The sequence below is a fragment of the Mauremys mutica genome, chromosome 1 (assembly GCF_020497125.1).
Source record: "Mauremys mutica isolate MM-2020 ecotype Southern chromosome 1, ASM2049712v1, whole genome shotgun sequence".
NCBI lineage: Eukaryota > Metazoa > Chordata > Testudines > Geoemydidae > Mauremys > Mauremys mutica.
The window spans coordinates 83,640,156-83,667,167 of record NC_059072.1 but is presented as its reverse complement, the minus strand read 5'-3'; the positions used below and the strand labels follow the sequence as shown (position 1 = coordinate 83,667,167).

General features: G+C 40.3%; 1 protein-coding gene across 1 annotated transcript in view; it reads left to right on the top strand.

Moving 5' to 3' along the window:
- Positions 1–27,012, top strand: part of FGD6 (FYVE, RhoGEF and PH domain containing 6) — a 103,452-nt gene that overhangs the window by 25,078 nt on the left and 51,362 nt on the right. Inside the window, exons 3-5 of the mRNA XM_044981189.1 lie at positions 10,830–10,971; positions 16,049–16,116; positions 16,211–16,241. Coding sequence (XP_044837124.1) covers positions 10,830–10,971; positions 16,049–16,116; positions 16,211–16,241 — 241 coding nt within the window. The remainder of the gene's footprint in view (positions 1–10,829; positions 10,972–16,048; positions 16,117–16,210; positions 16,242–27,012) is intronic.

Genomic DNA, 27,012 nt, shown 5'->3' with positions numbered 1-27,012 from the left:
CACTGCAAGGGTCCCTCCAGGAGAAGTGTGCCCGGAGATGGCTTTTAACTGGTCCTAGTGAGAGGAAGATCTGGGTATGGAGGTCTGTGTGCAGGTCTCGAGGCAATGTTATAGGTCGCTCTCTTTTTTGTCATTGCATATTGAATTTTCTGGTAATCATGCTTGATGTTGCTTCAGCCATATCATGTCAGATATGCACATTATAACATGCATAATGTATTTTGGCATGCTTCATTACCATGGCGCCTGTAGAGTTGTTTCAGTATACAATGGCTGCGGACGCTGCTTTTCATGGTATGTGCCATGGTGCTTTGAGGCTGAATTGGAACACCTTCGGACACATAGTTTGGCTTAGATTTACATATTGTCAGCATTCTCTTACTGTACATAACTTTAATGACTTGATTCAGAAAGGATGTTGGTTTAAAAAATAACCTTGTCAGAAATTAGTTTTAACTGAGATTTTAAAATTAAAGATCTGCTTAAAATATGGTTCTTGTATATAGCTCATGGAACATCCGAGACATGCATGCATATTTATGTTGAATGTTCCAAGAGATGCATAGAGGAATCATCAATCAGGGCTCTAACAGAACAATGAAAAATGCTTCTGCAACTATAGGAGGATGACAGCCTGCTATGAAAGTTGTCATGATGTACTCCTGGAAGCAGTAGTTTGCATTTGATATCTGAGTTAAATAGCAGGGATAAAAAATAGCGTTAGTTTGGTTTTAGTTTTCCCTTTTTAAGGCTTTTCTTTGTTAGCAGTTTTTAAAGGCAGTGCAAGTGCATATATATGTGAGGTATGATGATTTTAAAAAGTGGCATAGTAAAAATTTTATACAAATACATAACCACCAAATACTCATCAATACAGAAGAGATCTTAAAAAGAGAGAGAGAGAGAAAAAAAATGCCACAAAACATTTCTCTGGAGTGTGGAGTCAACCCCCTCCAAATCCCCACTGAAGGAAGAGGACGTGGGGTGTCCCTGATCTGAGGTCAAAAAATAAAGTCTGCTAGTTAAAAAGACAAGATTATGTTCTAGTTTCTCTACTGTGTTTCAATTCTAGAAGTTTTCTAAAAGGGTAATTATCAAAACTGTCATGGTTTTTATAGATTTCAGAGTAGCGGCCGTGTTAGTCTGTATCCACAAAAAGAACAGGAGTACTTGTGGCACCTTAGAGCAGGCCTGCACAACATGCGGCCCGCGGAGCCTCTGTACGGGATTCTGTACGGCCCCCGGGGGGATTCTGAATCCCCCGCACATGGCGTTCTGCGGGCAGCCCAGAGCCCTTTGAATCCCAGCCGCGGCAGGGAATCAAAGGGCTCTGCGCTGCCCGCAGCGGCGACAGGCAATCAAAGGGCTCTGTGTTGCCCGCAGCCGCGGGGAGTGCAGAGCCCTTTAAATCCCAGCCGCGGCAGGGAATCAAAGGGCTCTGGGTTGCCCGCAGCTGCGGGGAGCCCAGAGCCCTTTAAATCCCAGCCGCGGCAGGGAATCAAAGCAGGGAGGTTTTGGCCCTCAGCTGTTTTCTTTGGAGGAATGTGGCCCTCGCCGATTTACGAGTTGTGCAGGCCTGCCTTAGAGACTAACAAATTTATTTGAGCATAAGCTTTCATGGGCTACAGCCCACTTCTTCGGATGCATCTTTAAGGTGCCACAAGTATTCCTGTTGTTTTTATGGTTTGTATAGAAACTTCCAAAGTAATCTCCAAAATCAAATTGCTCAGGTGCTTGATTTCCCGCGGGGCCCCCCCCCCATTCTATTCATGCTGCTTGAAGGATCTCTGAGGCCCTGTCTACACTGCCACTTTACAGCGATGCAACGCTGTAAAGTGGCAGTGTAGACTGTGCACCAGCGCTGGGAGTTGCGCCCCTCATTGAGGTGGATGCCACAACTACACAGCCACATTAAAGCGCTGCCAGTGAAGACATACCTTAAATGTTCATGCAGTGTACCCATGCACTCCTTAATCCTTTCTGTGACATTCTTTAACAGATTAGGAGAGACTGGACCCACAACAGTAAAGATAGTGTGAATCCTCGCAGCTGCCTTGATCTATTTCTTCTTTTAAAAAAAAATCTTCTGCAGAAGTATCTGTGTCCTTCAGTGCTCTGAATATCTACAAAGGCAGAGCTCACAACCACTTACCAGTGAAACTCACAATTGTAAACTTAGTGGCAAAATAAAGGGAAGATCAAAATTAACTGATTGGTTTCCTTGTGCCTTGCCATAATGTCAAGCCAACAAAACTATCTCACCTATTGCCCTTTGTGCTGGGGCAAGTCCCACTGATACAAAGGGCTTACCCTATGGACTTGTCTTCGCTGCACTATTAATTCCTTGTTTACTGCTTGTTATAGTTTGAGCTTTGCCCCTAATCTTGTCCTTTCCCACACAAGCAAATCTCTAGCTCTAGTTAAGTGGTGCCTTAAACTCCAGCTAGCTGGCCCACCCAGGTGTAGGTGGAAGCTTGAGTGCAGCTGATGATGTAGTCCTGTAGTTGTTTTAGATAAGTTTTTTTAATTAGGGCTGGTAATCGTGATTAATCGTTCTGTTAAACAATAGAATACTATTTATTTAAATATTTTGAATGTTTTCTGCATTTTCAAATATATTGATTTCAATTACAACACAGACTACGAAGTGTACAGTGCTCACTTAATATTTATTTTTATTACAAATATTTGCACTGCAAAAAAACAAAAGAAATATTTTTTCCAATTCACCTAATACAAATACTGTAATACAATCTCTTTATCATGAAAGTTGAACTTACAAATGTACAATTATGTACAAAAAATAACTTCACTCTCAAACACAATGTCACCTGAAAGTGAGAACAGGCATTTGCATGGCACTGTTATAGCTGGCATCACAAGATATTTACATGCCAGATGTGCTAAAGATACATATGTCCCTTCATACTTCAACCACTATTCCAGAGGGCATGTGTTCATGCTAATGACAGGTTTTGCTCAATAACAATCTAAAGCAGTGTGGACCAACGCGTGTTCATTTTAATCATTTGAGTCAGATGCCACCAGGGCAGAAGGCTAATTTTCTTTTTTGTTGGTTCGGGTTCTGTAGTTTCCACATCTGAGTGTTGCTCTTTTTTTAGACTTCTGAAAGTATGCTGCACACCTTATCCCTCTCAAAATTTTGGAAGACACTTCAGATTTTTAAACCTTGGGTCCAGTGCTGTAGCTATCTTTAGAAATCTCACATTGGTACCTTCTTTGTGTTTTGTCAAATCTGCGGTGAAGGTATTAAAATGAACAACATGTGCTGGGTCATCATCTGAGACTGCCATAATATGAAATATAGGGCAGAATGCAGGTAAAACGGAGCAGGAGACATACAATTCTCCCCCAAGGAGTTCAGTCACACATTTAATTAAAACTTTTTTTTTTAATAAGCGTTGTCAGCATGGAAGCATGTCCTCTGCAATGGTGGCCGAAGCATGAAGGGATATATGAATGTTTAGCATATCTAGCATGTAAACACCTTGTAATGCCAGCTACAAAAGTGCCATGTGAAAGGCCTGTTCTAACTTTCAGGTGACATAAATAAGAAGCAGGCAGCATTATCTCCTGTAAATGTAAAAAACTTGTTTGTCTTAGCAATTGGCTGAACAAGAAGTGGGACTGAGTGAACTTGTAGGATATAAAGTTGTACGTTGTGTTGTTTTGGAGTGCAGTTTTATTTTTTTTTAAAAATCTATATTTGTAAATTGCACTTTCACGATAAAGAGATGACCGTACTCTACAGTACTTGTATGAGATTAATTCAAAAATACTCTACTCTTTTGTTTATCATTTTACAGTGCAGATATTTATAATAAAAAATAATATAAAGTGAGCACTGTATACTTTGTATTCTGTGTTGTAATTGAAATCAATATATCTGAAAATGTAGAAAAACATCCAAAAATATGTAATAAATTGCAGTTGGCATTCTATAGTTTAGTAGTTTGATTAAAACTGCAATTAATTTTTTTAACCACGATTAATTTTTGAGTTAATCATGTGAGTTGACTGCGATTAATCGGCAGCCCTAGTTTTAATAAACATTTTACTTATTTATAATTATATACAAAAACTACATTAAACAACTTCTGGCTTCAGTACTGTAGCCCTGAGCTGGAATATGCTCCGCTGTTCTGTGGGGATGGTGGATGCTCAGTCCAATCACATGTAGGTGCTGTGAGAGAATGGAGAATGCTCAGAGGGCAGAATTTTCAGGGATTTCAGCTGTTAAACTCTAGCAAGTCTCTGGGACCCATATGATCTACAGATATTATTTAATAAACTATTAAAAGAAAGAGACATGATGGAGTTGACATACATACTTCACAGGGAAAAAACTTATGTGAAAAATAGTTGCCATTATAACCATAACATTTTCAGATTTTGTTTATGGTTGTGCTTAAAGTTTAGACGCCCATAAGAGATTCATACTTACAAGCAGTTTTTGTTTCTTGCCAGAATTGCCACATCATAATTTACAAAGAATTGCCACAGTGTCTCTTACCTTCCATTTTTTTCATGTGACATAAATAGTGTTATAGGTTGTTTTACTGGTAATCTTACTCAGCAAGCAATAAGAAAAATCTAGTATTACCATTTAAATACCCATTAAAATGCTACATTATCAGACAAATGAACATTCTTAAGATTATGTAAATAACAAAAAGTTTAACCACATCTATCTATAGACATCTGGATCACATGATATGGCAGGATATTCTTACTCAAGGGACAGTGTGATGAGTTAACAGTGAGGTGTTTCACATGACTGATAATGCAGAAGTTTCTCATACCAAAAAGCTTATTAATGTTGAGGGCATGGACAAAGAATATCTGATAAAGAGGAAACAAGATCAGGATGGATATTTTGGGAGAGAGTAGGATTACAGAAGTCTGTGCGAGTGCTTAACACAGAACAGAACAACTACTCCCTGAAGAAAGCTTTGACATAAAATTGTGTTATTAGCGGGAATTAATACATGGTGGCAAAGTTTTAAAAAGAGGATAGGAAGGTAGAAAAAGAGAAGAAGACTATGGCACATGGGCAGAGAAGCTAAAATGGCCATGAAGGAAAGATTGAGGCATACAATACAAGGGGGAGAAGAATTTTCTAAAGGAAGATGCACTCAAATTTCATTAAAGAGCTTATATGGATAGGACTGTCTTTAAGATGTCATTAAAGTACCAAATCCATTAAATCCAAATATTGAAATCTTCAGATCTCTCTTTGGGAGCGCTGATCAAAAGCCCATGGAAGTATTTTCATTCTGCATTGGCTTGCCATTTGGTCCATGAACACTTGAGATATTTGTGTCTACAAAAGTTGCTAAATGGACATTGATTTTCATTATTAATCTGTAGAGAAGTATCTACAGATAAGGTTAAACTACTGAGGTAAAAGAATATGAGGGGTTGTGTTGTACAGTGACCCACGGAGCTGGGGAAATGGGAGGAGCATGATGAATGGACTTAAAGCTGAACAGGAATTACTCTGAGATAGTATGGCAGCTGGGATGGCTAGCTCTTTTGGGTTTAAAAATAAAATAGCCGTAAGAAACATTCTTGGAGCACTCTGCTGGATCCGGATGGTCTCAAAGAGACCTTTAGAACTATAACAGATATTCTTAACTTTCCTATACACTCAAGAAGTTGAGATGCATCTATAGTCTGAGGTATGTTCCAAAATACAGCGGATGACAAAAAGGATGTGTTTCTAATATGGCTATTTATACTACTGTACAATTTAGACTGCTTTTTGTTTTATATTTGGTATAAATCTTTTTATAAATGTTATGTCCATTCTTTTTCTCATTCATGAAGGATCCAGACAAACCTTTGTCCAAGGGGGAAATTTAACACAAGTGTACCACGAGGTTGAATTTGGTAATCTTTTCAAAATGTGAAGGACTGACCCCTTCAAAGTGTCCAGTGGTGACTTGGGCAGCCCTGGGATCATAGAATTTCAGAAACCTGTGTTTAAAAGATCTCAGTCTTCTTTGCTATAAAACGTAATCTATCTTGCAGCGTTATTTTTCTCTACTTTTGACACAAGCTGATCAGTTCAAATTACATTTTACATAAAGTCAAGAAATTATACGTCACATACTGTAGCTTGGATATTGAGGACTTTGGATAAATTACAGTAAAAACATAAGGACTGAAATTTTCAGAGCTACCTAGAGGGATTTCAAGCCTCCAGATTCCCTTGCATCTTTGAAAAATCTCATCCAGGAAGTAGAGCAAAATATTTTTAGTACAGATTTGCCAGTTTGACAGAATTATGCCAGATGCCCTGCACATGGTATGTTACCGGTAGAAATATGAGGATGTGGGGGGGTTAGACCACAATGTTATGACAATAGTCTTGTTTTTGGCATAGAATGAAACAATTTCTTGTTATCTGTTCTCAAGAGCTATAGCTATGCTCTCTGTCACAGTTTCAGGGTAACTGTGCCTTTAATCCCCTCTGTAGTCTATTTCAGGATTGCCCACTCAGGCATCTAGCCCTCACCTTTCTCTGGGCAGAGATTCACATCCCTCTCCCTTATCTTTAGACTTAGCTAAAATGCCTCTGCAATGCATGTTGCTTCTCTTGGCAGGTCTGACTAATGACCAGCCCCTGTTCTTTTGTTTCTCTCCAAGAGCAATGACCAGTGAATGACTGCGGTCATGAGTAACATAAGCACACTCTTCTTTCATTTACTTGAGGACAAAAGCATCCAGAGAAAACAACATATAAAACAATAAAAGGATATAAACACTTTACCAACAGATCCACATCAGTCCTATGGAGACCCTGGCAGGTTCAAGGTCTTCCAACCCTTCAGCAAGGTTGGGTATCATCTACACACAAGGTCATCTGGGTTTTTTGCATCAAAATGAAGGCGCCTCTGCCAGGTTAAACTCAGCCTTCTATACCAAAAGCCCTTTCTTTGTCTCCTTGGGCCTCTGATATCTGAACTTGTATATGCAAACCATCCCCAGGGGCGGTACTTCTCTAAAGCTGTTTACATTCCCAAGGACTGCAATAATCTCCCCCCCCCCCACCACTGTTTTAAATTCCTGGAGATGCGGTGGTAACCCTCCCCCAGGGAGTTACTCTAGTCCACAACGATGACCTGGAATATCAATAATGTTAATAAATAGTCCCCAAAGACACTGTTTGGGATCGAATGAGAGACAAGGTTTTAAGAAGCATGAACAATAGAAATATAATTTGACTTAACTGCGCACATGGTTTTTATTTCCGAGGTGTATAGCATTTTGTTGTCCTAGACTCTGCTGTGTGAAAGCCTAACTCTGCAAAGTTCTGAGCACCAATGTGATCTTATCCAACCCTCTGGACCAAGTATCGATTGCTAGATGCTCTCTTTCCCCCCCCCCCTCCTCCCAAGCTCTTTAGCATGGTGGACTCAAAACCTGTGGGCTTCAAGCCCTGCCCATCCTGTGATGGACTAATCCATTTAAAAGATGGGCACAGTAAGTACTAGTTCCATCTAGGAGAGTCGAACATATCTAGCAGTTGCTTGCTTTGCCTCACATTTTCTGGGCAGATGTGTGAGTATTTACCCCAACCCAGGTTCCTTGGTCACGTCAGCAGTGCAGGAGAAATTAAAGTGTCCTTGGGGGGTACTCTTGGACTAACGGCCCAAAACAACTCAACCTCTTTGGAAGAAAGTCATATTCTTCTGCATGTGCCTAACTGCCAGGCCTTACTGGCCAAGTATGAGTTCCTAACCTGGGACCAAGTGACACCCTTCCTCACAAAGTTTCTGCTAGACAGCAGAGAGGAGCTAAAAGATAATTAAGGAAGGTCAGGTGGTGGCCAGGTTGGCACTACACATTGTGATGTATGCCTCCAACACCATTGCAAAGTGTCTGGCCACCATGGTGATGAAACACAGAGCGTGATGGCTCCAAGCATTGGGTATCCCAAGAGAGGTACAGGCCACTATTGAAGACTTGCACTTCAAGGGCAAGGAGCTATTTAGCAGGCAGACAAACAGCACTCTGCACTCACTGAAAGACTCAAAGGCCACCTTATGCTGTCTAGGGATTTACATCTCAGTGCTGTACCACAAGCCTTACTGCCCTAAGTCCCAGTTGAAGCCGTGGACACTGTCTTACAAACACAGGGATCCTGAATACTGGGCCAGGAAAAGGCCAAGATAAAGCACAGGGCACAGTCTTTCCCCTTCCTAATCAGTGCACCCCAATCCTAGAGCATGCCAGCAAACTTGACAGCTTGGTCGAGAGCCACATCCAATCCAGTGAATGAGCACTACTTTCAGAATCCACCTCCCTCCATTCCACCAGGAATGATCGGTTGTAACCAGGACGATCATTGTCCATGTCTCTCCCATCCAGTTCCACTCATTACCCCCTACCTGTACCTCTCCTCAGGAAAGCTTGCTGCACTCAGAAGTGGCCTTGTTGCTTCATCTAGGAGCCATACAGGAGGTTCCAACAGAATTCAGGGAAAGAGGCGGCTTCTCCTGATATTTCTTCATTCTGAAGAAGAAAGGAGGTCTTCATCCTATCCTAGAGCTGAGGAGACTGAATCAGCACCTACACTGTCCTGAAGTTCGGTATGGTAATGCTTGCCTCTTTCATCCTGTCTCTCCAAGCTCAAATCTGGTTCATCTCTGGGAGGAAAGGAACTGCACGGTATTCAGAGCTTTGTAATATTACCTTAATAGGACCAAGCCATTTTTGCTGTCTCCCAGTTTCTTTGTGCTCATTCTGTCCAGGGCATCTCATCGCAAAGAATCTCCAAGTGGATGCATGCAATGCTATCAGTTGGCTAATGAGCCTCTCTCTTCAGACATCAAGCCACACTCACTAGAGCATCTTTTGCTTGCTTCCGAAATGTGTTGGTCTCTGCAGGGCTTTGGAGCTGTGCTCCGGCTCCGCTCCAGCTCCAGGCAAAAACCTGCAGCTCCACTGCTCCAGAGCTGCTCCGGGCTCCAGCTCTGGGCTCTGCTCCAAAGCCCTGGGTCTCTGAGATCTGCAAGGCTGCAACATGGAGTAACCTACTGACTTTCATGAAATAGTATGTCTTTGACATTGCTGCCAGGGCAGATGCCAAGTTCAGGAGAGTGGTACTTCATTCCTTGTTTGACTGATTCAGCTGGTGCTCACTGCGACTGTCCTGAGGGTCTGCTGCTGGCTAGCCATCAGCATTGGAATGGTGGGATCCATATGGACATACTTGAAGAAGAAAGAATGATTACTTACCCTACGGTTAGTGTGGCTCTTTGAGATTATATAAATGTGGATCACAGGACTTGTACCCCATCCCTACTTTTTGGAATCCTCACCAGCCTGGACTTTGAATTGTGAGGGTATGAGGAAAGGTCATGGTTCCCCACACCCATGCCCTCTTATGAGAGGCACAGGTTACATGCACAGCCCCAGTGGATGGTGATGTACAAAAACATCCAGTGTCGCTTGCATGAGGCACATAAACCCCTACAGTGGGATCCTTGCTGACTGTAACATCTTGAAGAACTCCAGGTACTGTAGGGTAAGTGACTGCTCTTTGTCTACATCCATAGGAGTAGATGGGACAGGAGGGCATTCGGCACGTTGCTGGCTTTGAAAGCTGATTTGATGAATGGTGTGTTGATTTGGTATAACTTGAAATTATTAGCTACTTAATTCCATAGTTGAAAATGTTGCTATACCTTTATCTCTCTCTCCTCTCCTCTTTCCCCCCCCCCCCCACCGCAGGTTAAAATAAATTGACATGTTTCTGTGTGAGTTTATCAGAGCATTTTAGGCTCTGCTCTCTATGTTGTTCTTATAAGAAGCTGCTTAGTAGTTTTACAATAGTCTGTTTGCTATTTGCATCTTCCTTGCACTCTTTCCTTGTGAATTTTCTTCTTGGGAAACATTCTTAAGACCTTTACTGAAGATGTCAAGGTAGTTTAGAGGAGGAGGGTTCATAGGATCAGCATGCATACTTGTCACACGAAATCTCTACAAGTTACAAATATGGCTAAAATTAATGAGAACTGAGACCTCCATAATGCATGTACAGCTACAGAGCCTGATTATATTTTATAGTTTTGACAGCTGTCTAAAAGGGATAGCACTGTTTTTATTTTCACTGATTTTATGGATCACAAAAATGTACATTCTATAGCCCCCTTTAAAAAAAGAAAAAGTGGGTATGTATTGAACTGACTCCCTGTAACATTAATTTCAACCTCATGTAACTATTTAACTAGTGCATGCCTTGATAAACAAGCCTGAACATTTATGGGTACCCAATACCCAAATGTCTTTGTGTACCTTTATTTAAAACAAAACAACCCCCCCCCAACAAGGTTGTCAAACTGATCATCATGTACAGAACATACCCGAGTTCCATTAAAGAAAGCAGAGCAAAACAGAAACAAAAATGACAATCTCCCTTTATTGCTCTGCACATGAAATAAATATATTACTTCTATACGCACGCTAGCAAGAGGGGGTGGAATATCAAGCTTTGCCCTGGAGGATGACGAAGATCAGCTCTGGCATCTGTGACTGGTGTAAAGAACATAAAATCCTTTTGACTATTTCACTTGTATGGCACTCATTTGCTATGGCAATGAACATTGTGTAAATACCAGTATAGATACAGCATTCCAGAATCATAGGTCCTCTATGGAAAATCCTGTTCTATCTTCTCCAGGGCTCTCAGCACTTCCCGTAACAGTTAGCCCCATTGCTCTGATGGATAATTTTTCAAAGAAAAATTAAGTTATGCTAATATAAACCAACTATGTGTTTTGGGGTTTTTTTTCTTGTAGGGCATCAGAAGATCACAGTAATTCCAATGTGTTGATGGGCGAGGTTCAATCAGATGAAGAGATTATCAACAGCTCTGATGAGGACGATGACACAAATTCTGATTCTAGCAAAGGGGAGCTTGATCTTCAAGAATATAAGCAGGTGTATTTTGATTTTTAAAGCTGTGCTTCGTCAGTATTTTTTAGTTTCCCATATAGTTTATAAAGGGAATTTGGGGAGTATCTACATAAGAGATGTCTTGTTGTATAAATGTAAACCATCATTTTTCAGATGCTTTTTGCACCCTGATAACAGTAATTTTTTTTTTAAAGCTTCATACTTGCTGTGGATTTGCAAATGTCCTTGATGTGAAGAACCCATGTTTAGAAATAGTCATAAAAACTGTGCACTGCTCAGTCCATTAGTTCATTCTTAACACCTCAAAGAGTTGTGGGCCTGTAGTCCTACACACCACCCACCTGTATATGTAGAGTTTTACAAACTGAAGTGTGAAAGAGTCAAACTTGACTGCTTTGTCTGCATGTTTTAGACTGCACATTTACTAAAGCTCTTAATCTCATGCTCTGGACCTTTGAGTCCCAGAGTTTCCTGCTTTCTGCGGGGTGAACTGAAGAACATTGGAAACTGTTTACCGGGAATGGAGAAGCCAAAGGGTTAGGGACTGGAAAACGGGTCACTAGAACTGCTGAGGCCCTTCCCAGTGCCATCTCATTGGTATTAGGGGCATGGGCAGGTGAAACTATTGTGATATAGGAGTGTTCCAGCCAAGTGTTTGAGGAAGGAAAGGCTACTTTTCAGTGACAACTTCTGGTTCAGGAGAACAGTATTCTTGAAGTTGTATGTCCAGCCACACAAGCCTTTCAAATCAGTAAACTCTCTTGGGGCAAGTACGCAGTCCACAAATTGTTAGCTTCCTTGGACTGAAACATATGAGACCCTGCCTCTAAACCAGTGCTCAGCTGCTCCTTTCCAATAGCCAGAGTAGATATGGGGCCCAACCCTCACCCTGTTTTGGGGATAATGTAGAATTCCTGTTTCTTGGATTTAAGAGTCACTGCTCTGGCCCACACTACTGGGCTTTCCTAATTGTATCTACTCTATCAAATGCAGAGGTACCCATTAAAGAGGGGTTTTTTTGTTTTGTTTTCTTCTCTCTGCTAGTCCTGGTTACCTAGCTGGCACATTTCCCATTTAAGCGCCTCAATTCAGTGCCTTCAAAGTAATGAGGTACAGTGTTCCTTTGTGTGCTCTCCACAAGATCCTTCTTAGCAGGCTTGTTCTGCCCCAAGTGCTCTGGAGGCACCTTAGCCATGATGCCTAGGTTCTGGTTCTCTCTTCACTGCTGTGTGTGCTGGATGGCATGTCTTTGGAAGACACTTCCTATGTGTCCTCCTTTTTCCGTCCCTCCTTCAAGCCAAGGGTGACTGGCTAATAAAGCAACCTTTTTGAATCAGTTAATGATCAGGGGTTCCATCTCCTTTCCTATGGGCTTCCTTTGCCATATTTTCTTACAAGCATTAGAGGTTTCTGTCAGCTTCCCAGCATCCTTGAAATCTGCATGGCTGTAGATTCTGGCGTCGGCTTTCCTTCAGACCAGCTGGGACTGCTGCTTCTTCACCTCCTTACAGGGCAAGTATCTTTTTGCTCTATGGTGGAATGTTATTTCAGACACCTGCCTGCCAAGGAGAACTCGATATAGGATTTCCCATTGCCAGAAAGAAAAGAGCTCATGTTCAACAAGGTGAAAGTGTTGTATAACAGCTTTGAATTTCTTCATATTTTTCTGCTAGTGCCCTGAAACCTTGATCCTAATAAATCAACTTTTCTCTTGAGTAAGTTGGTGTGCGGCGGGAGTCAGCAGCACAGCCTGTTCCTGTGTAGCTAACCAAAATTGTGTATGGCTATATCAGCTAACATCTCAATGTAAATATCTTTCTCACAAGATTCAGAAAGGCATTCCTAGAAACACACAGTGCAACGCTGCTCTGCTCATGAAACATCTCGTGTTTCATAGAATATACTCTTGCCTTCATGTAACTCAGAACTGGTGGTGAACCATCTGGTTTTTAACTTGCTCAGCTGGCCTGTGGCGCGTGGACTCTGACAGCTGCAGATTAACTTTACCAACAATTTGCCTCTTGCTTGAAACTTGTAACAGTTCCTGCAGCTGCAGGGGAAAATGAAACAATCTCTGCATTGGTAATCAGCTCTTTGGTGGGTTTATTTTGTTTTGCTTGGCAAATATATCCAGTCTCTAATGATGTTTCTCACCCACAATAGCGGGTACAGTAAACAACTGCTGAGAGAGAACACCTCAGTTTTTACCCTTTTATCACCTGAAAACTGAGAGAACTCAAGGCCCAAAATTTGAAGACTATGCTTCAAACTCTCCTGCCTTCCAGATGATTGTCTTCTGACTGAACAAACAGTGTGGCATTTCCAGTGCCAGCTGATCTGAGAAAAAATTTCCAAATGGTGTTGAAAAAACAAAGGGATGATATCTCAGCTCATGCTTATTTTGCATTAGTATTTTACTATTGTGTAATCATTACTTTTAAATTAGTTTGCAACTGTCAATTATAGAGTGTTGACAGTTATTGTTTTGTAAAATCACGGACTGCATGTGAGTTTATTCCCATAATGTTAACTATACTCTCCATAGAGAGAGGGAGACTATCCTTGTATAAATATAAATGTCCTGAATTTGGTTGGTTTTAGGGATTATTTCTAGACACTAATATGGAGGCTTTGCTAAATACAAATCTAATTGATATGAATGGAAGAGCTAGGGTTTCACTGCTGAAATAGTCTTGTTTCAATGTAGTACAAAATACTAAGGCCTAGCTGAGGATTGTAGAAACTATAATTTGGTTTCCAGCTCTCAATAATTTATATGATAGTTGCTCTTCGAAGGAGAACTGCAAATCCTGACCAAAGCTTGCAGCATTAGTACTTTGGTCTAGCAATGCTACTGATGCCAGTAGGCACTGGTGGGAGACTATCAACTGAAAATGAGGCCTCCTGGATTCTGTTCACAGCTGTGACCCTCATTTGCATTGTGACCTTGAGCAAGTTGCTTCTCTGTGCCTTGAGTTCCCCATCTTTAAAACAGGGCTGATACCTACATTGGTAAAGCACTTTGTGGTCATTGGATAAATGGCACTGAGTAAGTGCAACATGTTACTATTATTGTAGCTTCACTAGCTGCTATGGATGCCAACCCTCCAGGATTGTCTGGGAGTCTCCAGGAATTAAAGATTAATCTTTAATTAAAGATTATGTCATGTGAGGAAATATCCAGGAATATGTCCAGCCAAAATTTGCAACCCTACTAGTTGGGTAACAAATTACTCCAACATTCAGAATTTAATTTCTTAGATTTTGTAGTCCTGTAGCCTGATATCTGTCGTCCTTACCTTTGTATGGATAGGATTAGTGCCTGGGACATCAGAATAACAAACATACAGTATATGACTTCTGAAATTCTTAGAGATCAGCAAACCGTCACTTTAATTATTGTTGTAACATCCTACAATATTGATAGAAATAAAATTGTATGCATCTGCATTACAATCACCTTTTTTAAATAGGAAATGAAGCAATAAACCTTTCAAAGAGAAATATTGCAACCTTATTTCAAACATCATTAACAAGTATATAACAGTGTAATAAAAACGGCTAAAGTTCTAAGGTAAATCACTTGGTGCCTGCTCTTTAACTACTGTTCTGCATATGATTTCACCAGAACTTCAGCTTGCTATTGTTTGTTCTCTGTGTTACATACCGGCATATCTAAGATTTATTTTCATTTTATCTCTCCTTTAACTCCCCATTGTAATGGAAAACCTACATTGTTAATAGACATAGTGTCAGCTGATAACTGCTAGGCAGGTGGCAAGCCAGTACTGCTACTATAGAGATATATTAAAAAAAAAAAAAAAGCAAACTGTACACACAATTAGACTCTGCAAAAGCATCTTTGCATGCCTGTCATCTTGCCCTCATTTTGTTTGCTGTACCACATTCTTGGAATTAGTATTAAGCTTTAGCCCTGATCCTGCAAGCTACTCTGTCTAGGTCGATTCCTCCACCCACATGGAGCTCCACTGACTTCGCTGGAGCTCATCGAAAGTCTATCACAGGGATTATCATCTCCGTGTTATCGGGTGACAGCTTGCAGGGCCTGGGCCTCAGATTGTAAATTCTCTGGTGCCCTTTATACATGTTTGTACAGGATCTGGTGCAATTGTGCTGTAATGCAAATAATTCCACATTCCATTTTATTAGACAGTATCTTAAATATTCATATTTCTGTCTTTTTCTTTTTTCCTCTTGCACTCATAAGACTGGGGATTCAGTATTTTACACTTTTTTCTTTTTGGGGGATCCCATAACAATTCAAGGATTAAAATATCAGATGAGATAGCTGGGTGTGGGGGTTGGTTGTGAGAATTCTCATATATTTGGCTTTGGAAAAAATGAGAATTAATGGCATTCTACGGTGATTGGATTAAACAGAACACTATTATAATTCAATCCCTGTGCTCAGGCCTTGTGCTATCATATCATGTTGAGGGGCGTGTATACATATATGTGTGTGTGTGCATGTGTTTCAGGAGTGAAATCTTATTTTACAAAGATTACATTTCTTCTATACAGTAGACTTGCTAGCTAAAGAAATCTGATTGTAGTTAATTTTAGTTAATTTTTTTTTTAGATTTAATAAGGCAGATTCTCAATAGTTAGTATTACTTTGAAAAGAAAAAAGTTATTTCCTGTTACATTTTTGTCTTTATTAAAAGCAGCATGAAAAAATTAACAAAATCTGTGTTCATCTCTTGACAAATGTTCCTAAAACCCATTTGAGTTTACTGCAGTTTTATATGCCATAGTCACAAATGAGCCAATTAAATTATTATGGATATAGAGTATTATCCACACTCCACTTCTTTCAATAGCTGACAGCTGTCACTTTTAGTATGGGCTCTGACGTTTTCCAGAGTTTGTAGACAGGGATGCTAGTGCTTATTTATAGATTAGCATTTACACATCATTCTATCCAATTATATTCTAAATTCAATTTCACAAGAATTAATCTCTGAATACTAATAGACTTTGGAGCAGTATAAAGTGATATTTTTAGTAGGAAATTTGGCTTGAAGTTGATCTTTGCTATTTGTTTGTGAGTACACAGTGTAACATGTAATTTTATCTGCAGAGCAAAGCAGCTGGAAAGAAAACGAAAGTTTACCATATTGCCAAGGAGATCATGAGCTCGGAGAAAGTGTAGGTGTTAATGCTAAACTCAAAATACTTATTCAGTTTATTTTAATTCTGCAGTTCAAATGTAATTATTTGCTTTTTATTACTTTTCTAACAGATTTGTGGATGTGCTAAAGCTCTTACACATTGTAAGTATCTAGTACATTTTTTTTGTTCTTTGTTCTCTTAAAGTTCAGCATTTATACAATATTGTACTGAACTGTATTTTCTTTAATATTTCCTCATTTAAAACACTGAATAAGCCTAATTAGGCAGCAGTATAAAAAACATTCTAAGTTGCTGGCATTTTTCTCTAACAAGTATAGTGGGTAAATGTGTGGTGGTATCCCCCTTGATGCTCATGCAAAACTTCCATGTAAGCTAATGTAAGAATATGTCCCTAATTGTTTTACTATAGCTCCTTATTTGTTAATGATCTGTCTGGTTGTTTGGCAAGAATAATTCTTTCTCCATAAATAGTAGTATGAATTTTTTTATTAAAAAAAACTTTTAAAATTATTATTTTTTTACCAACTTGAATATGTACAATGTATGTAAAAATACTTTACCTGATTCTTAGATAATCTATTTAAATCTGGGCTTTTGTACTGCAGCCATCCATCGTAGTACTGTGTGTTTTGAGCTATAACTCTTTACAGGTATGCATTTTGCAGTTTGGCTTTCATTGGCACATGATTTTGCTGTCTAACATATTAGAAGACCCACAGCAAAAAGTATTGGAAATGGATTGTATAAACAGAACTACTAAGTTAAGAGTACATAAGTTTTTTTACATCACAAGAATGTACTGATAAAGGTTATAAGAAATCATATTTTTTCTCATGTCCTGATTTTCAGTTTCCTTCACTCTACCTCTCCTGAGTAGTTTTCCCCCAGGAAGGAGAGGTAGTTCTACATATTAAACATTTCTGCTTTTTCCTAATGAGTCTCTTGTGCAGCACATTCTGCCAGATTGGAAACAAGGATGCGTTTTTTCTGTGCCTGTAAAAGAGACATCCTCTCTAACACAGGAAACAAAAATATTACTAAACCACCTGTTGATTTTAGTTATATTTTTGAGTAATTGTTCTCTGAGTCTGTTAGGGCTTGAACTTTAAACGACCGTGTCAGATAGTAATGACCAATTTATAGTTTACAACCAGCGTTGTACTTAATCCAGGCACCAAGCATCTTAAATACCTGTTTGGGGAATTGAGCGTAAGGCACTATGAACAGATAGTGTTTAAATAGCAAAGGTGTACGTTTTTAATTAGTTGCTAGCTGTAAAGTAAACTGAATGTAGGAATGTTCTCAAATGAATGCGGGCTCTTGTTGGCTCAGGGACAAACATCCGAACATAAAGGCAGTGTAGTCTAGTGGAGAGGATGCTGACCTGAGTCTCAGATCTGGGATCTAGTCTCTCCTCTGCCATTGATCTGGTGTGTGACCTTAGGCAATCGCTTCAGTTCTCTCTGCCTGTGTTTGTCTGTTTAGATCATAAGCTCTTTCAGGCTGGGACTGTGTATGCTGCCTATCACAATGGGGCTGTGATCTCAATGGGTCTCCAGGTGCTCCAATATAAATAATAATAGACAGTTTAGTCTGGAAAAGCTTCATCAGTGCAGCCAGGACTGTCTGGGAAGCATTTTTTTTATTTTCATTGAAAGGAAAATCACCATCCCTATTGGCAGAGTTTATGGAAACCCAGTATTGTGTTTAAATGAAACAATACTCCAAGGGAATCTGACTATCCACAAGTATGATGCAAAGCCACTTAAAAGACAATTATGAAAGTGAGGTACTATGCGGAAAGTAACTTTGCAGCACTGCCATTGTGGGATTTCACTTTTATTGTTTCTCAGTAGTTTGTCTCACTTGTTTAGCTTACTTGACTGCCAGCTAAGCAACTCATCTTGGGCTCCCAAAGTGAAGCCTGGGCCCTTTCCACCCTGTGCTTCATCACCTGTAATAAAGGTTCTTCAGGCCAAATGAGGCCCAGTGTGTTTCTTCAGCTGCAGCTACTTGGAGCTGAGTAAGCAATTCTTTGGATGGTGTATAGAGTGGAGGTGTATTTAGCTCACTCAGTCTTAGCAACGTTGGCTCTGCAGCACTAACAGGAGAAAAGAGCAGTAAACTCTTACCTTTGCCATTGAAATCAACAAGCATAATGCTGAATACACCCAGGGAGCAGATCTGAGTGAGACGGTGCCATTTTACACAATCATTTTTAAGAGCACTTGAAGTGGAAGTTAAGGTAATTGAGGATGGGGATATAGGTGCAGGCTGGCTTTACATAACCGCGTCTAATTTTGTTGATTATATTAACTAAATTGCTTTAGCTGAAACAACTCAAAGAGCCCATTTGAAGGCTGTTTTAATTTTTTATTTCATGAGAAGAGCAAAAAATAGATACTTAAGACAAAATGTTTGATCATATAGAAAATGTTTTGGTTTGGGATCATTTATGTAATATCATGAATTAATGTAAGCATTGTGTTTGCTATAAAGGTGCTGATTGATTGGTCTTCAGTTTTGCACAATGAAGTTTGCCAAAATGTGTTGAGTCAATGGAGTTGTTCCAGGGTGAATGACTCATTTAATTGTAATCCTGTGTCCTCGCTCCTCCTTTGAAGGATGAAGTTCTGTTAAAGTGCATAAACTTTACTCTCAGGAGCTTCAAAAAACAAAACACTTAAATCAAAACAGTGTGCAGCTTGGTGCTATACTATCTTTTAGGGTCAGTTTATGGCTGGCCTGTGCAAGGGTATGCTCTAGCCCAGAGGAGGTCGCAAGGTACTTCCATAGAAGACAGCTCTCATCTGGCTTCAAAGCATTATGGAGCCCAAGGAACAAGCAGATTGTCCACCACTGGCTGAAATGTTCCATACCCCGAAAGGCCAGGGGGCCTACACACCCTTTACCCTGTGCAGTATCCAGGAGGTATTGCATAGGCCACATGGCTCCCTCCACAGCACTCAGTAGGTATATGGGTGTGCCCCCTTACTAGTGCCCTCCAGCTCTCAAAGCCTCATTTAGCCTTATGGGTTGTAGAGTGAACAAAATTAAACAGTGATTAGGGGTCTTCCATTTGTTGAATTGCTGTCCACATTTTGTCTGCTAGAGTCTCTGGGTTAGTCATTTCTTGGTTGTCTTTACCCATATGCCAGTGTAATGCATTAGATAAGCTCTGTAGAACAGGGAGTGTCTTTTCCAGGGTGCTTGTACAATGTCTTGTACGCCAGGGACTGATGGAGGTCTTTGCATGCTACTGTAATACAAATAAACTTTTGCTACTGGTGAGTTATAATAGCTAGGAGCTGGTAAAAAGAAAACCAGTGGCCCATCAGCAGACATTAAATCAGCATTTTTTAATGGCAGATCTAGCAAGTCACCTGCTGTGAGCTTGATGGATGTTGAGTTTAGAGAATGCTAGCTAAACAAGGCTTGCACAATCCATTTGTAATTTGAGCTTTTGCTAAGCCGAAGTGAATTAATGCTCATGACCCTAGTTTTTCTTTAAGATTTACACAAGGCTATAACAGATGGATGAGACGATGGTGTAGAGAGGAGGGGTTCACGTTCATTAGGAACTGGGGAAACTTCTGGGATGGGAGGAGCCTATACAGGAGAGATGGGCTCCACCTAAACCAAAGTGGAACCAGATTGCTGGCACTAAACGTTAAAAAGGTTGTAGAGCAGTTTTTAAACTAGGAGATGGGGGAAAGCCGACTGCTGCAGAGGAGCGTGTGGATCGGACACAGACTTCTCTTAGGGGAGAGTCTGATGATAGAGAATCTCCAGGTTATAGTCAGGAGCAGAGGAATGAGAAGTATAATGTAAGGGCCGGATCAGATGATAAACAGTCACATAAAAAAGAATCTGGCACATCAGAAAAAGGCAGGCTAATAAACAGGGACAAGTTTTTAAAGTGCTTGTACACAAATGCCAGAAGTCTAAATAATAAGATGGGTGAACTAGAGTGCCTTGTGATAAAGGAGGATATAGATATAATAGGCATCACAGAAACCTGGTGGACTGAGAGCAATCAATGGGACACAATCATTCCGGGGTACAAAATATATCGGAAGGACAGAACAGGCCATGCAGGGGGAGGAGTGGCACTATATGTGAAAGAAAGTGTAGATTCAAATGAAGTAAAAATCTCAAGCGAATCCACAGGTTCCATAGTCTCTATGGATAGAAATTTCATGCTCTAGTAAAAATATAACAGTAGGGATCTATTATCGACCACCTGACCAGGACAGTAATAGCGATGATGAAATGCTAAGGGAAATTAGAGAGGCTATCAAAATTAAGAACCCAATAATAGTGGGGAATTTCAATTATCCCCATATTAACTGGGAACATTTCACTTCAGGACGAAATGCAGAGATAAAATTTCTCGATACTTTAAATGACTGCTTCATGGAGCAGCTGGTACGGGAACCCACAAGGGGAGAGGCGACTCTAGATTTAATCCTGAGTGGAGCGCAGGAGCTGGTCCAAGAGGTAACTATAGCAGGACCGCTTGGAAATAGTGACCATAATACAATAGCATTCAACATCCCTGTGGTGGGAAGAACACCTCAACTGCCCAACACTGTGGCCTTTAATTTCAAAAGGGGGAACTATACAAAAATGAGGGGGTTAGTTAGACAAAAGTTAAAAGGTACAGTGACTAAAGTGAAATCCCTGCAAGTTGCGTGGGCCCTTTTTAAAGACACCATAATAGAGGCCCAACTTCAATGTATACCCCAAATTAAGAAAAACAGTAAAAGAACTAAAAATGAGCCACCGTGGCTTAACAACCATGTAAAAGAAGCAGTGAGAGATAAAGACTTCCTTTAAAAAGTGGAAGTCAAATCCTAGTGAGGCAAATAGAAAGGAGCACAAACACTGCCAACTTAAGTGCAAGAGGGTAATAAGAAAAGCCAAAGAGGAGTTTGAAGAACATCAGAAGCAGGAAGCCTGCTAAACAACCAGTGGGGCCCCTTGATGATCAAAATTCAAAAGGAGCGCTTAAAGATGATAAAGTCATTGCGGAGAAACTAAATGGATTCTTTGCTTCAGTCTTCACGACTGAGGATGTTAGGGAGATTCCCAAACCTGAGCTGGCTTTTGTAGGTGACAAATCTGAGGAACTGTCACAGATTGAAGTATCACTAGAGGAGGTTTTGGAATTAATTGATAAACTCAACATTAACAAGTCACCGGGACCCGATTGCATTCACCCAAGAGTTCTGAAAGAACTCAAATGTGAAGTTGCGGAACTATTAACTAAGGTTTGTAACCTGTCCTTTAAATCGGCTTCGGTACCCAATGACTGGAAGTTAGCTAATGTAACGCCAATATTTAAAAAGGGCTCTAGGGGTGATCCCGGCAATTACAGACCGGTAAGTCTAACGTCGGTACCGGGCAAATTAGTTGAAACAATAGTAAAGAATAAAATTGTCAGACACATAGAAAAACATAAACTCTTGAGCAATAGTCAACATGGTTTCTGTAAAGGGAAATCGTGTCTTACTAATCTATTAGAGTTCTTTGAAGGGGTCAACAAACATGTGGACAAGGGGGATCCGGTGGACATAGTGTACTTAGATTTCCAGAAAGCCTTTGACAAGGTCCCTCACCAAAGGCTCTTACGTAAATTAAGCTGTCATGGGATAAAAGGAAAGGTCCTTTCATGGATTGAGAACTGGTTAAAGGACAGGGAACAAAGGGTAGGAATTAATGGTAAATTCTCAGAATGGAGAGGGGTAACTAGTGGTGTTCCCCAAGGGTCAGTCCTAGGACCAATCCTATTCAATTTATTCATAAATGATCTCGAGAAAGGGGTAAACAGTGAGGTGGCAAAGTTTGCAGATGATACTAAACTACTCAAGATAGTTAAGACCAAAGCAGATTGTGAAGAACTTCAAAAAGATCTCACAAAACTAAGTGATTGGGCAACAAAATGGCAAATGAAATTTAATGTGGATAAATGTAAAGTAATGCACATTGGAAAAAATAACCCCAACTATACATACAACATGATGAGGGCTAATTTAGCTACAACGAGTCAGGGAAAAGATCTTGGAGTTATCGTGGATAGTTCTCTGAAGATGTCCACGCAGTGTGCAGAGGCGGTCAAAAAAGCAAACAGGATGTTGGGAATCATTAAAAAGGGGATAGAGAATAAGACTGAGAATATATTATTGCCCTTATATAAATCCATGGTACGCCCACATCTCGAATACTGTGTACAGATGTGGTCTCCTCACCTCAAAAAAGATATTCTAGCACTAGAAAAGGTTCAGAAAAGAGCAACTAAAATGATTAGGGGTTTAGAGAGGCTAGGACTCTTCAGTTTGGAAAAGAGAAGACTAAGGGGGGACATGATAGAGGTATATAAAATCATGAGTGATGTTGAGAAAGTGGATAAGGAAAAGTTATTTACTTATTCCCATAATACAAGAACTAGGGGTCACCAAATGAAATTAATAGGCAGCAGGTTTAAAACAAATAAAAGGAAGTTCTTCTTCACGCAGCGCACAGTCAACTTGTGGAACTCCTTACCTGAGGAGGTTGTGAAGGCTAGGACTATAACAATGTTTAAAAGGGGACTGGATAAATTCATGGTGGCTAAGTCCATAAATGGCTATTAGCCAGGATGGGTAAGAATGGTGTCCCTAGCCTCTGTTCATCAGAGGATGGGGATGGATGGCAGGAGAGAGATCACTTGATCATTGCCTGTTAGGTTCACTCCCTTAGGGGCACCTGGCATTGGCCACTGTCGGTAGACAGATACTGGGCTAGATGGACCTTTGGTCTGACTCGGTACGGCCTTTCTTATGTTCTAGATTATGCTGCAGGGTCAAGATTGTCATAAGTGATTTTAGGTGCCTTGCGCTTTGGGGGCCCAACTTGAGACCTGGCAAATGAGTACCTGATTTTCAGAAAGTGCTGAGCCATCCACCTTCTGAAAATTGGGTCTCTTTAAGTATCTCATGCAGGGCACTCAGTCACCAGTCGCTTGGCCTTTATCTTGTACACAACAGGAAAAATTCAAGGTTTCTCATGTTCTCATCTTCCAGCTCCTAACATGTATGCATGAAAAGGCATCTTGAAATGTTAGTGTCTGGCAGATTACATACAGGAATAAATTTTCAAAAAGTGGCCACTGATTTTGTTTGTTTGAAGACTGGGTGTTTAGGCACTGAACTACAGAGCTGCAGTGACTGCATATGCAAGTGGTAGAAGCCAGTTGAGTCTAGTTGAAAATTTGGACCATAGATAGGGAAATAGCTGCTTCTCATATATGTGTGTAATGCACAAATGCATACTGACAATACGTGGGATTTATTTTGAACTCTCTAATTCAGTATGCAGCATAGGCTAGCTCAGTGGCCCCCAACCACTTTCTGGTGGGGTTTCCCTCCAGTAAAGAATTGGCAGATGGGTGCCACCTCTTTTTGTCCCCATCAGCAATGCCCTTATATGTTAGCTGCCATTTCTTCTTCTTTTGTCCATATTCTCTCCTGTCCTTTTCTGCCTCTGGTTGATGTATCTCTCCCTCCCTCTCCCCCCACTTCTCTTTTTTGCTGTCTCTGTGACTCCCCGTCAACAAAAGGCTACAGACTGCTTAGGATGGGGGCATCTCACTTAAGGCCAGATGCATATGCTCTTGCAATTTAGCTGAGTGCTGGGAACAGAGGAGAGAAGCTTGGACCTGTGGGTTGCTGCCTGAGTCTGTAGCCCCATCCCCATGAGTTGCTCCTACGCCTAGTTACATTAGGGGCCACTGCTATAGCAGGAAGACAAGGCAGGTGGCTTTCCAAGAGCCACCCAAAGCATTAGCCACAGCCACAAGCACATTCATATTTGAGAGGTGTGGATCTGAGATCATGGGACTTTATTTCCTCCACCTGTGCACTCTCGTTGGGCTACAATAGGGCCATGCTCACCAGTTTGGGAACTCTGGGTTAGCTTGTTGCTGTTCTCGCAGCATAAATACACTATAAAATACTTTATTCTCTTAGAAATCTAAAGATTAGACTCAGACTTCACAATGTAAACTAAATAGCAGTCAAATACTACAAAGAAGTGATTATAATAGATCTGGGGGAGCAGTATGGAGTACAGCACTAAGCACAAGGCTGGGAGCAAGGAACTCCTGAGCTCCAATCCTAGCTCGGGCAGTGATTTGTTGCGTGCCCTTCGGCAGTTCTCTGAACCTCTCTGCCTCAGTTTCTCTGTCTGTAAAAGTAATATTTACCTACCTGCCAGATGTGAGGTGAGGATGCCAGTACAGCTCTCTAAACTACTGGAGGGCTTTAGTATTGCGGAAGGGTGGTGTCAGATCTGGTCGAGACATTTAATAATGAATTACAGCTATAGCTAGATTATAAAGAGATGTTAATGAAATAATTTGGTCAGGCAGTGGGTTATCTAGTCCATTCTCTGCATTAAGATATTGTGAACATCTCCCCAGTCAGATACTTCATTTTTACAACATAGTCAATTATCTTATGCTATTAAAGACCTGTGAATTATTGTACTAGTCATGAAAACGACATAGAATTGCTTGTCAGCTTTCCAGGACTGATGAGGTAATTCGTATAATTGAAAAACAGAACAATCAGCATGTACTGAGTTCATTATAAAGTATCACTGATATAGTTCAGTGTATGTATTGACTTTTTGTATTAAATATGTGTTTGCAAGATCTACAATTATGTCCCATGCAGTCGCACTTGCAGTTTGCCATGTTGTGGCAGCCTGGCCCTTTCCTAGAATGTAGAAGTTTGTGTGTGTGTGTGTGCCTTGATGTGTGTCCAGATGCAAAAAAATTCCTGACACCAAACTGATATTTGAGCTCTTTGGATTTGTACTTAAGCAGGAATTATACATTAACTGAAAGGTGTTTCTGCTGATGGTGTGTTTATGTATGACAAGAAGTGTGTGACTACAAACCAGGGTGAACATGTGAATGGAGCCCAAGCAAAAGGATGCCAGGATCAGCATTAAATTATGCAGTTGTCTGTCTTTTTAAATTGCAATTAAAAAAAAAAGACTTTTTTTATCTCTTTTCTGACACATCTTGCTTAAACAATGTCTGTCTTTCACCCTGTGCAGTCAAAAAGCATCTGATCCATGCTTTTTCTGAAAAGTGGAATGTTAATTTCACAAATTTTAAATGAAATATATATATGCAGTTGTACAGAAATCCGAAGCCCATATGGGCTCTGGCCAGCAGTTTAGTGAAAGTTCAGCATGTGGTTAAGGTAGATGGGAAATTGAATCCACATCTTTTCCCTAGTTTCCCAGGCTAACACTAAGTTATAGGGGTCACTTGTCATGGCCTTGCACTTGCAACTCTCTAGTGAGAGAGATGCAAGTCACTGTGACACAAGGCCTTTCTGGGAGAGAAGGAGAAGGGTACGTGGGGATGACGAATGATTCATAACTGGGTCAGTGCTGTTTCAAGTTCCACAGTTGCCTAATTAGCTGAGGAAATGGTGTCAAAGGATTGTTGACGCCAGAGTAGCTCACACATTGCTACAAAGTGCTGGCAAGGGTGTAGATTAAAAAAAGGAAGGGGAGGGGGGCAAGCCCATTCATGCATTTGTTAGGAGTGTCTTACCAGACATTAACTGAAAAATGAAGTATTTGTAAGTAATTTACAACTTACTGGAGTAACTGAGCTCCCCCAGGAGCCACTGGTTCCTCTACTGGATAGTGAGGCAATCTGTAATAGAAATGGGTGCCATTGTGTAACACGCATTCCGGTGACAACCAGATGTGCTTTCATCTCAAAGTAGGGAAATGAAGGGAATCTCTTTTGTGTACACAATGAAAGGAGGCGCAAGAAAATTACAATTGGACTAGAATATAACAACATAATACTGGATCCTCCAAACAGCATTGCATGAAGCAGTTTGGAGCATCTGGGCTGTTATTATTTACTTTGAAAGGGAAAAAAATAATCCTGTTAAGAAACTGCATGTCAACATACCTTTTTATTTTTACACACACACACACACACTCTCACACACACTCACACACACACACACACTAATATAATATTTATATGCGTGTCACATATCATGTGAAACTTCTGTCTTGTCACAAATGGTACTATTCAATTGAGTAAATGTCTCATTTTAAAAAGTGAATATTTTAGCTTTTTAAAAAATACAGCCTGAGTAGAGTTTAATTTATTTTATTTGAGAAGAGTTTTTAAATATAAAGTATGAGTCCTAAAAATTCCCTTTAATGTTCTTGCTGCGTTACTTCAAACAGAACACGTTGCCTATGGCAGCTAGGGTGATGGCCTTTGAACAATTCAGTGCAGGAGGAGGCTTTAGCAATGTTATGTTCTGCTATAGCTATAAAATCTGTGAGTGTAATGTGGATTATTTCAATGTAATTGCATGTGATACTGATCACCGAGTGCCAAGTATACATATATATGTTAACTTTAACAGTGATTTATGTTAAGAAAGTTGGTCATGTTTTTCTCTTTAGTAGTGAACAGATTAGCTTTAGAGGGAAGCAGGCAATTAAATTAACTTCACTGTAATTCTTAAATTACTGCTCTTCTTGTAGGTAAAAATATCCTTGTACTGAATGACATGCATTTTTTTGGAGTGAAGTTTCATTTTTCTCCATTTTCTGTTTAACCATATTAAAAATACAGCCATTCTGGGCTCTCGACACACGTACACAATGTAAATGAATTTCGTAATCAGTGGGCCAATAGCTCTGAACATAGACACAGTCATTGCATTCTCCTATCCATTTCATTCTTCCCCCTCCTATTCCCACCCTCACTCCTCAGGCTTATGCTGTCTGCCTTCAAATCTTTTTAACTGCAGCTCAAGATGAACCTCAGGAGGATTACTTCAAAAGAGCTGCCGGTCATAAATAAGTTTGTAACAT